Source organism: Ursus arctos, unplaced genomic scaffold, assembly GCF_023065955.2.
Source record: "Ursus arctos isolate Adak ecotype North America unplaced genomic scaffold, UrsArc2.0 scaffold_3, whole genome shotgun sequence".
NCBI lineage: Eukaryota > Metazoa > Chordata > Mammalia > Carnivora > Ursidae > Ursus > Ursus arctos.
In genome coordinates this window covers 34404537-34417166 of record NW_026622985.1, presented here as the reverse complement: position 1 = coordinate 34417166, position 12630 = coordinate 34404537, and the positions used below count along the sequence as shown (strand labels likewise).

Genomic DNA, 12630 nt, shown 5'->3' with positions numbered 1-12630 from the left:
TCCTTGCTATTGAAATTTATTCTTAATAGCAACTTGAAGCTTGTAGAAAATTTTGTAGGAAAGAAAAATAATCAAGGCTCTAAATAAGACTACTTAAATCAAAGTTGGTCTTTTTTATTTTTATTTATTTTTTATTTTTTTATATTCCTTTTTTTCTTTTTTAATTTTTATTTTGTTATATTAGTCACCATACAGTACATCCCCAATTTTGATGCAATGTTCCATGATTCATTATTTGCATATAACACCCAGTGCACCATGCAATATGTGCCCTCCTTAATACCCATCACTGGCCTATCCCAATTCCCCCCCTCCCCTCTGAAGCCCTCAGTTTGTTTCCCAGAGTCCACAGTCTCTCATGGTTCATTCCCCCTTCTGTTTACCCCCCCTTCATTCTTCCCTTCCTTCTACTACCGATCTTCCTATTTCTTATGTTCCATAAATGAGTGAAACCATATGATAATTGTCTTTCTCTGCTTGACTTATTTCACTTAGCATAATCTCCTCCAGTCCCGTCCATGTTGCTGAAATGTTGTGTAATCATTCTTTCTGATGCCTGAGTAATATTCCACTATATATACGGACCACCTCTTCTTAATCCAGTCATCTGTTGAAGGGCATCTTGACTCCTTCCACAATTTAGCTATTGTAGACAATGCTGCTATGAACATTGAGGTGCATATGGCCCTTCTCTTCACTATGCCTGTATCTTTGGGGTAAATACCCAGTTGTGCAATGGCTGGATCATAGGGTAGCTCAATTTTTAACTTTTTAAGGGACCTCCACACTGTTTTCCAGAGTGGCTGTACCAACTTGCATTCCCACCAACAGCGTAAGAGGGATCCCCTTTCTCCACATCCTCTCCAACATTTGTTGTTTCCTGCCTTGTCAATTTTTGCCATTCTAACTGGTGTAAGGAGGTATCTCAAGGTGGTTTTGATTTGAATTTCCTTGATGGCTAATGATTTTGAACATTTTTTCATGTGTCTGTTAGCCATTTGTATGCTTTCATTGGAAAAGTGTCTGTTCATATCTTCTGCCCATTTTTTTATTTGATTATTTGTTTCATGTGTATTGAGTTTGAGAAGTTCTTTGTAGATCTTGGATGCTAGTCTTTTATCTGTAGTGTCATTTGCAAATATCTTCTCCCATTCTGTGGGCTGCCTCTTAGGTTTTTTTTCTGTTTCCTTGGCTGTGCAGAAGGTTTTTATCTTGATGAAGTCCCACAAGTTCATTTTTTCTTTTGTTTCTCTTGCCTTTGGAGATGTGTCATGAAAAAAGTTGCTGTGGCCATGTCAAACAGGTTGCAGCCAATGTTCTCCTCTATGATTTTGATGGATTCCTGTCTCACATTGGGGTCTTTCATCCATTTGGAGTTTATCTTTGTGTATGATGTGAGAGAGTGGTCAAGTTTCATTCTTTTGCGTATAGCTGTCCAATTTTCCCAGCCCCATTTATTGAAGAGACTGTCTTTTTTCCACTGGATGTTTTTTCCTGCTTTGTCTAAGATCAGTTGCCCAAAGAGCCGAGGGTCCATTTCTGGGTTCTCTATTCTGTTCCATTGGTCTATGTGTCTTTTTTTGTGCCAGTACCATGCTGTCTTTGTGATCACAGCTTTGTAGTATAGCTTGAAATCTGGCAACGTGATGCCCCCAGCTTTGTTTTTCCTTTTCAACAATTCCTTGGTGATTCGGGGCCTTTTCTGGTTCCACACAAATTTAAGGGCTGTTTGTTCCAGTTCTTTGAAAAATGTCATTGGTATTTTGATCGGGATGGCATTGAAAGTGTAGATTGCTCTGGGTAGCATAGACATTTTAACTGTGTTTATTCTTCCGATCCATGAGCATGGAATATTTTTCCATCTTTTTGTGTCTTCTTCAATGTCTTTTTTTTTTTTTTTAAAGATTTTATTTTTATTTATTTGAAGAGAGAGAGAGACAGCCAGCAAGAGAGGGAACACAAGCAGGGGGAGTGGGAGAGGAAGAAGCAGGCTCCCAGCGGAGGAGCCTGATGTGGGGCTCGATCCCAGAACACCGGGATCACGCCCTGAGCTGAAGGCAGACGCTTAACGACTCTGCCACCCAGGCGCCCCTTCTTCAATGTCTTTTAAGAGTGATTTGTAGTTTCTAGAATATAGCTCCTTTATGTCTCTGGTTAATTCCGAGATAACGTATGATTTTTGGTGCTATTGTAAATGGAATGGATTCCCTAATTTCTCTTTCTTCAGTCTCATTGTTCGTGTATAGAAATGCAGCTGATTTCTGAGCATTGATTTTGTATCCCGCCACATTACTGAATTGCTCTATAAGTTCTAGTAGTTTGGGGGTGGAGTCTTTTGAGTTTTCTATATAGAGTATCTTGTCATCTGCGAAGAGAGACAGTTTGACTTCTTTGCCAATTTGGATACCTTTTATCCCTTTTTGTTGTCTGATTGCTGTTGCAAGGACTTCTAGTACTATGTTGAATAATAATGGCAAGAGTGGGCATCCTTGTCGTGTTCCTGATCTTAAGGGAAAGGCTTTCAGCTTTTCCCCATTGAGAATGATATTCGCTGTAGGCTTTTCATAGGTGGTTTTTATGAAATTGAGGAATGTACCCTCTATCCCAACACTCTGAAGTATTTTAATCAGGAAAGGATGCTGTATTTTGTCAAATGCTTTTTCTGCATCAATTGAGAGGATCATATGGTTCTTGACTCTTTTCTTGTTGATATGATCTATCACACTGATCGATTTGTGAATGTTGAACCACCCTTGCATCCCAGGGATGAATCCCACTTGGTCTTGATGGATAATCCTTTTAATGTACTGTTGGATCCCATTAGCTAGGATCTTGTTGAGAATTTTGGTGTCCATATTCATCAGGGAAATCGGTCTGTAATTCTCCTTTTTTGATGGGGTCTTTGCCTGGTTTGGAGATCAAGGTAATACTGGCCTCATAGAATGAGTTTGGTAGTTTTCCTTCTGTTTCTATTTTTTGAAACGGCTTCAGGAGAATAGGTATTATTTCTTCTTTGAATGTTTGGTAGAATTCTCCGGGGAATCTGTCAGGCCCTGGACTCTTATTTTGGGGGAGGTTTTTGATCACTGCTTCAATCTCTTCATAATTAATCGGTCTGTTGAAATAATCAATTACTTCCTGTTTCAGTCTTGGTAGTTTATAGGTTTCCAGGAAGGTATCCATTTCTTCCAGGTTGTTTAATTTATTGGCATAAAGCTGTTGATAAAAGTTTCTAATGAGCCTTCCTGTTTCATTGGTGTTGGTTGTGATCTCTCCCCTTTCATTCATAATTTTATTAACTTGGGTCCTTTCTCTATTCTTTTGAATAAGTCTGGCCAGTGGCTTATTGATCTTATTTACTCTTTCAAAGAACCAGCTTCTAGTTCTGTTGATCTGCTCTACTGTGCTCCTGGTTTCTAATTCATTGATCTCTGCTCTAATCTTGATCACCTGCCTTCTCGTGCATGGGTTAGGCCTGTTCTTCTGTTCCAGCTCCAGCTTCTTGAGGTGAGAATATAATAACTGCATTTTAGATTTTTCTATTCTTTTGAGTGAGGCTTGGATGGCTATGTATTTTCCCCTTAGGACCACCTTTGCAGTGTCCCACAGGTTTTGGACCGATGTGTTTTCATTCTCATTGGTCTCCAGAGATTGTTTAAACTGATTTTTAATTTCCTGGTTTACCCAATCATTTTTGAGCAGGATGGTTCTTAGTTTCCAAGTGTTTGAGTTTCTTCCAAATTTTTCCTTGTGATTGAATTCCAGTTTCAAAGCATTGTGGTCTGAGAATATGTGGGGAATAATCTCAGTCTTTTGGTATCGGTTGAGACCTGTTTTGTGACCCAGTATATGGTCTATTCTGGAGAAAGTTCCATGTGCATTTGAAAAGAATGAGTATTCTATTGTTCTGGGGTGTAGTGTTCTGTATATATCTATGAGGTCCATCTGGTCCAGTATGTCATTCAAAGCTCTTGTTTCTTTGTTGATTTTCTGCTTAGGTGATCTGTCTATTGCTGAGAGCAGAGTGTTGAGGTCCCCTACTATTAACGTATTATTATCTACATGTCTCTTTATTCTGGTTAAGAGTTGGCTTCTGTATTTAGCTGCTCCCCTGTTGGGGGCATAGATATTTATAATTGTCATATCCACTTGTTGGATACATCCTTTAAGAATAATATAGTGTCCTCCTATATCTCTAACTACAGTCTTTAGTTTAAAATCTAATCTGTCTGATATAAGAATTGCTATCCCAGCTTTCTTTTGAGGTCCATTGGCATGAAAAATGGTTTTCCATCCCTTCACTTTCAGTCTGGATGTATCTTTAGGTTCAAAATGAGTCTCTTGTAGACAGCAAATGGATGGGTCATGTCTTTTTATCCAATCTGCAACCCTGTGGCGTTTTATGGGAGCATTTAAGTCATTCAGGTTGAGAGTGATTATCGAGAGATATGATTTTAATGATGTCATGTTTCCTGTGAAGTCTTTGTTTCTATAGATTGTAAATTTCTGTTCTGTATCACTCTTGGGGCCTTTTTACTTTTATAGAAGCCCCCTTAATATCTCATGTTGGGCTGGTTTGGTGGTTATGAATTCCTTCAGTTTCTGCCAATCCTGGAAGTCCTTATCTCTCCATCAATTCTGAACGAAAGCCTTGCTGGATAAAGGATCCTTGGCTGCATGTTCTTCTTTGATAGAGCTTTGAAAATACCCTGCCAACCCTTCCTGGCCTGCCAGGTCTGTGTAGACAGGTCTGACGTTATTCTGCTATTTTTCCCTCTGTATGTAAGGATTTTCTTCCCCCTGGCTGCTTTCAATACTGTATCCTTGGATCTAATATTCACGAATTGCACTATGACATGACGTGGTGTAGGTCTGTTCTCACTGATCTTGGGAGGGGTCCTCTCTGCTTCTTGGACACAGATGCTTGTTTCCTTTGCTAGATTAGGGAAGTTCTCAGCTACAATTTGTTCAAATATCTCTTCTAGATCTCTTTCTTTCTCCAACCCCTCAGGGATGCCTGTGATTCTGACATTGGAACGTTTCAGTGAGTCAGTAATCTCCCGTAATCTACATTTTTCTGTTTCTGTTTTAACTTTCTCTTCTACCATCCCATTCTCCAATTCACTAATTTGTTCTTCTGCCTCATTTACCCTGGCTGTCAGAGCATCTAGTTTAGACTGCATTTGATTCATAGCATTTTTAATTTCTGCCAGACTCGCTCTCATTTCTGCCCTTAGAGATTTTATATTCTCGTTAATATTTTCATTAATAGTTTTTTCAAGCCTACACATCATCTTGACCTTTGTTACTCTGAACTCCATTTCTGACAATTTGGTTATATCCATATCCATCAGTTCTGTGGAAGAGGCCACAGACTCATTATCTTTTCTTTGCTGGGGGGGGATTTCTCCTCCTCATCATTCTGATGAAGAGAGGTTGTGGGGATGCCCAGAGCCCAAATTATTGACCAGGACACAGGCAGTGTGCATTTGTTTTATAGGGAACTTAGGGATGTCGGCTTCTTTATTTTTCAGCCTGCCTTCTTGGGGAGGGGCCTGCCGCGCTGATATTCAGGCAACCCTGTTTGGGTAGAGTTATCCCATCCCCTGTGAGGGGGGATGGGGATGGGCACACTGTGAGCTGCTATTTCCGGGCTTTTGTTCTCTGGCGGCTTTCCCTGGCAGTTTTCTGTGGCTCTTCTGAGAGTCAGAGCAGCAGTGGCCGAACCCTAGCCTCTGTCTCAGAACAGAGAGATCGCAGTCAGCTCTCCACCGAGCTCTCTTGGCCACTTTAACTCTGTTTCTGTCAGTGCTGCTAAAAACCCTGCATCCACCCAGGATGTGCGCTCCACACCCGGTGTCCCAGCCCTCACTTCCAGGGCCCGCGAGCCTCTGTTCTTTGTGCTTCTAACACCGCCAGCCGCCCCCAGTTCCCGCGTGCACTCCCGAGCTCCCTGTTTCAGTTCATGTGTGCTCTGGAGCTCCGGTTTTCAGTTTGGACACGCACGCACTCCCGAGCTCCCAGTTTTAGTCGGGTTCCAATGAGCACTCCAGAGCTCCGGTTTTCAGTCTGGTCGCGTGCGTTCCCGGGCTCACGGTCTCAGTCTGCTCTCTCCCGGATGCCGGTCTGAGAGTCCGGCCCGCTCCCCAGTGCAAGTGACTACTGCTTCCCGGTGCCCAAGCGCGGCGGCTCCCTCCCCCTTCTGTTTATCTTTCGATATCTGTGTGCGGTTTCACGGCTCCCCGTTTTGTACCTCAATATTCAGCGCTGGAGATGTTTGTTTGTAGAGATCCAGACGTATCTTCCTGCGTCTCAGGCTGATTCCGTGGGTTTTCAGGATGCTCTGGTACATATCCTGCTTGACTCGGGACCAACTGAGAAAGGGTCTCCTACTCCTCCGCCATCTTTTCTTCTCCTTGCAGAAAGTGGTCGCTTGTCTGTTCATAGAGTTTCTGCTACTCTTTTCTTCGTTCTCCAGTTGTGTTCACAGGTATTCAGAATGGTTTGGTAGCTCTCTCGCTGAATTCCTGGGACCAGACGATCTTTAGGTCTCCTGCTCCTCCGCCATCTTGGAACGCCCCCAAAGTTGGTCTTAAATTACCTAGAGGGCATGACTAACAATCCTTCACAAATAATAGATTGTATTTGTTCATGTCCAGTGAAGCGATTTCTTTGTGGATGTTTCCACTGAAATTTTCAGCAGTTTTACTGATGCCTTGTGGTAACTGAAGTCCATGTTGGTTGCTCTTGATTTCTCTGAATCCTTTATTTTGGTCCTGATATGGAAAGATGGCTCCGGAATTTCTTACTAGGAGGACTTTAGACAACAACCAGACAGCAGTCGTTCCTGGCTGAAAGGAAGGGCAATGGAACATTGAACTGCATTTACATCACCAGCATATTGCTTATGTACATGAATTTTATGTAGGGTGTCTTGGGGCATGGTCCTCTCCCAGTCAAATAGAAAGACAAGAAAAAGAAATTGACTATAGGCAATATTAAAGCTGTATTTATTAATGTAAATGTCTCTGTTACTTGTATATTTTTCTAGGACTTAGAAGATCATCTTCAAAAACCAAAAATGAAGTTCACACTGACGCGCCGGTGCTTGGTACTCTTCATCTTTCTAAATGTAAGTAAAACATCATTTAAGCTACATTAATCAGGAATGCTGAAATAGAGCGTATGATTGAATGGGCATTTGCAAGGGTAGACATCTTGCCAAAGCTAAGTTCCATAAGCCAAAAGTTCCTCAAAACTATCATTTCCTTGATATTTTGTTAACGGATCCCTGCTCTGAAGTTTCACAATTTAGATTAGTGTTATGTTTCACTGAAAAATGTGAGCTCTGTTTACAAAAATTTACCATTAACTTGAGATATCTCAAGTTAATTATCCGGAAATTAACATGGAAGGTTAATGATGTTCTTGGGTAAAATGTTTTTTGTGTTAGACAGGTGGATTTGAAACACAGTTTCTGGGCTTCTGTCTTTTTCAAACATCTGAACTGTTTCAGTCAGGTTATTGATTTTAAATGCATCTCTCAAAAAAACTAAGAATCTTAAGTCTTAACAGACCAATGTCACTCCATTACTCTTTCTCTAACCTTTTCAATCATGTTCAATTTATGTGATTTTATATTGTTTTATTCCTAAATGGTTAGCAAGTAGTCAGAACTGCAATTATCTTAGAAAATACTGCTGGGGCCTGTCTGTTTGTGTTTTTGCTAACCCACCATCATATCAGCTTCAACAACACATGAAAGAGAGATGAGTAAATTTTACATAAATAAATTAGGAGTTGTCTTGATCCTTATCCTTTCTAGCTCATCAGAACAACATTGGCCAGTGAATTATAAGGCAATAAAAATCAGTCAGTACCTGATATTATTATATTCACCCAAACAAAACTTGCCCAGGGTTCCAGGATTTACATTATTAATCGATGAGTAGTCATAGGCTTACAAGTTTGCATAAACTATTTCTTTTAACATTATTCAGGGGAAAATATTACTAATATTCTAAAAATGTTCATCTCATTTTTAAGGGAATTTTTATTTTGTAATGTTATACATCAAATAAATGGTTTATGGGTATGATTGTTAACGTAGCCCTTCTGTATCTACTTGGATATTGAATATAGTCTATTTTATTATGTAATATTGTCATATTATTTTAATCTTTGGATAAAATACAGTATAATTTGCTAAAAGTAATCCAGTATTTGGAAATGTAGGTAACTTCATGTCATTGTAAATATAACAAAAACACTTAAACAAAAATATTGTAGTAACTACTAGCATATTTTATTTTGTCTCTAAAGGCCCAAGCCTTATATGAGATTCTATAGTTGCAGAAATAGCGGTATATTCTATTTGTAATTGATATTGTTATTTTTAGAGCTTAAATTAAATCCTGTGTGATCAATTACATGTAAATATTTCTAAATAAGTTTATTTCATAAACCATATAATTACATTAGACAGAAGAAAAGCTATAGTAACTTACTAGGTATGAATAAGAGCATTTGAGTACTACCACAAAGACTACAAAGACTACAGATCATTTTTGATGCGTTAAAAAACTAAAGTAAATCAATTCTATTCAAAACTTTTACCCAATATATCTTAAAATTCAGACATTAAAAGAATTTCATATATTTGAGCCATGGACAGAAATGTTTTATGGTTTGTGGGCATCTCTTTGCTAGCAAACATACTGCACAGGGCACTTGAGTGGCTTTGTGTTCTCTTTGCTGTGACAAACAGAAATTTGCTTCTCTATCCTGTATTTGGAGCATATATTTGATTTGGAGAATTTTTCCATAAAAATTTTTTGATATGTCAGTTTCCTTCTAAAACATTCACTGTGTTCCACATGGATACTCCTCCAAGAAAATTAAATTTTTTGAAAAAGTGATATTGATTTTAATTACTATACAATATTACTTCTTAAATACATTAGTGTGAAAAACCACTATGAGTATATTTGTTGAATTCTACCAACCTGATTTCCAAACACTCTTTAAAGTATCAGTTTGTCACCACATTCCATGAGCCTCAATCTACATTGAGCAAAACCACCCACTCACTTCCTCTCCCTTATCTGCAGTAACACAGTAAGCTTAGAACAGTGCTTGGCACATAGTGAACACTCAAAAATGTAGTGATGAGGATAATTGTAACAACGATGATGAGGATGGACGTACAAAAACTAGATTTTTCTGAGAAGCATTTTGTTGTTAACTAAGTTGTATTCCCTTCTTTGCTTAGAGTTTATCATTATGCAGCAGTTTTGTTGTTTATATAATGCTTGAGTAGAAAGTACGTAGGACACCAACCATCTGATCCTACCTGGAAGAACCAGGGTTAACACTTTACAAAGTTCTATTTTATCCTTCATTATTTTGAAAAGTATAAGTAACTGAAAACTACAAATAATTCCAACATCTACATTGTCAGTATTAAGGAAATCCTGTTGGTTATATCAATTTGTGGATTCTAGAATCATGTTCCTTTTAGAGCAGTTCTGTCCGTGGCAATCATTAGGAATCTTTCCCTTCAGCACTGTAGCATGGGTTCCCACATTCATTAGGTTTAAAGCAGTGCAGAGATGGACAATTCCTTAAAGTTCTGCACAGAACAGTCCTGTCATTATTTTGTCTCTGTGCTTCTAGAAACCACCTGTAACCCAAAAGTAGGCTGGTTGTCTTACATCAAAGTAGGAATTGCTTGACTACATGACCATTCAACCCAGATTGCTTCCACTGGACTCCATGATTAGTGTGCACAAAACCTAGACTGTAAGCCCCATGAGGGCAGGGATCTTGCCAGTCTTGTTCACTGATGCATCTCCAGCACCTAGAACAGTACCTGGCATGTGGGAAGCAAATTATTTATTACCTGAAAGAACCAGTGGTGTTTCAGCTGAGGACTACAGGTATTGGTGGCAGCTTGGTGGTCGTATGTGTGGCGCCATTTACTTGCACCTTTAGGAGTGACATCACATATACGGCGGCTAAACTGCTACATAGGACAACAATTAAGGGGCTGTTTTTTGTTTTGCTTTGGAAAAATCATGTAAGATGGCTTGTATGCAAAGCTTTGAACACCAATCTTTATCCACAAAAGCAATGTGCTCTCAATATCTCATCTCTATCCTCATGTGAGCATAAAATATTTATTTACGCCCCCCCAAATATATAATATAAGCATAATACTTATGACAAGTAAAATATTTTTAAGTCTTTCACATTGCTTGGTAGTCTTATCTAACCACTATGCTTCTATTTGGCTTCTATATTGCTGAAAACTATACCACCTCACTAGCTATTTTTATTGGTATGAAATCATCAGCAAAAAAGTTTATATGTTCAATGAACTTTATGAAATTTGTATAAATATTATTTTCAAGCAGTAGTAATTCCATTATTGGAATTTTATATATATATAATATATAATATTTTATATATATATAATATATAATAATATATAAAATAGTTACCTATGTCCACATACATAGACAGAATGCCTCAATGTGTATGTTATTTTCAGAAGAAAGTCCCTGAAACATTCAGTTACCACTGGAAAAATTCCATCATCAGTGCTCACACACGAACCAGACAAGGAGCGGACTCAGATCACTATGGCTCATCTACGACAGAAGTTCTAATTTCTCATTCCTTCAGTGTTGAAACAATCTCTATTGAACCAGGCTCCAAACCAAGTTCACTGGAGTTTGTTTCAATATTGCAAGAATGATCAGATTGACGCTACTATCGTCTGCATGAACTACACCTGCTCTTTCAGATGGTCGTATCTGTACTGTTACTGATGTTAAAACTGCATTAAAACAAATAATGCTGTAATTGAAAATATGAGCACAGGGTTTTCCTCTTGATATCTTTGCACATAATGCCTCCCCATGGCTCCCAGGAACATTTCTTAACTGGCTGCCCAGTCCATTTAAAGATGGAATTCAGAATGTTACTTCTGGAAGGAATGACAAACTTAAAATAGTCCCTAATATCTAAAATATAAATATTTATCTAAGACATCACATTCCATCTTCTAATTTGATTTGAATATGGTGAGAAAATGGCCCAGAAATAAGTAATATAACAAATGATAATTCTCATGTCAATGAAAGATTCTAAGAATGGAGCCACAAGAAATCTAAAATAGATGCACAAGTTTAGCCTATAATTAATATCTCTCATTGTGAGGACACAGTGATCTATTAAAGACCATGATTATGTGATCTGTAGTGAGATTATTAAAACACACATAGACACGTGCATTCGTACAAATGTAGGCTCGTACGATCCAAAATGAAGCCTTAACATGAAATCTCTTCAAAAAAATGTGTTTTTTTACTCCCAAACCACATTCCAATTCCTGAAGGAATATCTGAGCATTCAGTAATTGATGATTCTTTACCATTCACAATTTCTGGTGTCAGGAAATATTTTATAATGTCGGTCTTTCTTGTTAGTCTGTAAGCTCCATGAGGGCAGGATCTATGCTTGTTTTATTCAGCACTGTTTCCTCAGCTTCTAGCATAATGCTTGACTTACTAGTTTCAATGACTATTTGCCGATTGGTCTTAAAACGAGTAAGAAAGGGTCATATGACAACAGAATGATGTTCAACTACATTGGTAAAGGATTTGTACATTTTAAATAATTTCTGTCAGTACATTAATTTCTCTTTTCATTATCATACATTCAAGAGGCATTAAAGTTAGAAATAATCCTAATATTTAAAGAGTAGTGTCAGCTATATTCACAGTAAGTATCCATCTAGAGTTACAACAGTAGTTAAGTATTCACCCTCTTCTGTTTGTAAGCAATTTCTACTTAGATGGCTTGCTGGCACCTTCAAAACAAGCACAAAAGAGAATTCACTTTCTTCCCCCAGTAAGGTTTTCCTTTCCCAACTTCTCCCTTCTCAGGGCACTCCCATTGTTTTCCATTATATGGGTTAAAATATCAGAGCTATTTGACTATCACTGTTCTCCTTTCCTATATTCAAATACATGTTTTTCTTATCTGAGAAAGTGCTGAGGGCTGTGCTTCCCTGCTCCCCCTGCATGCAGTGATCTAGTCCATGCCTTCGGCTTCCTGGCTCCCTCCCCAGCTCTGACCTGTGGATGTCTGATGCCCACCACATGAATTTTACTAACAGTCTCCTTTCGCAAACTTCACTGGTCAAAAACCTGCGTGACATCTTTATTTTACTGTCATGTTGTAATAACATTAGCTAAAATGTATTGAGCCTTTCATTGCACCACTCACTTTGTATTCATTTTCTCAGGGCTCTGTATTACCTGATTTTCCTTGACTCCATTTCTTACTAATCCCCCAAAATGCTCCCCTCTAGGAAGGATGGTTTCCTTACAGTGTCTCACACATGCCATTTGCTGCCTCTGGGACTTAGACGCATTCCTTTCCCTCCATCCAGAAAGCCTTCCCTCTCCTCTGTCTGTGCAGGCACTCGAAGTCCAAATCTCATTCGACCTTGTATCTGTAGTTGTCCCTGACCGTTCTTGCTCTATGCCCTCTGTCTGTTCTGACTGGTTGTTGTATCATGCATTGTACAGTTTAGCTTTTAGCGCCATGCCATCTTAGAGG

The 12630-nt window shown here is 38.7% G+C and overlaps 1 protein-coding gene and 1 long non-coding RNA gene across 2 annotated transcripts in view; one reads left to right on the top strand and one right to left on the bottom strand.

Annotated features, from left to right (window-relative positions):
- Nucleotides 1-12630, bottom strand: part of LOC125281116 (uncharacterized) — a 190068-nt gene that overhangs the window by 115343 nt on the left and 62095 nt on the right. The gene's annotated exons all lie outside the window — the stretch shown is intronic.
- CALCR (calcitonin receptor) overlaps nucleotides 7082-12630 on the top strand; it is a 63567-nt gene continuing 58018 nt past the window's right edge. Inside the window, exon 1 of the mRNA XM_048213109.2 lies at nucleotides 7082-7132. Coding sequence (XP_048069066.1) covers nucleotides 7082-7132 — 51 coding nt within the window. The remainder of the gene's footprint in view (nucleotides 7133-12630) is intronic.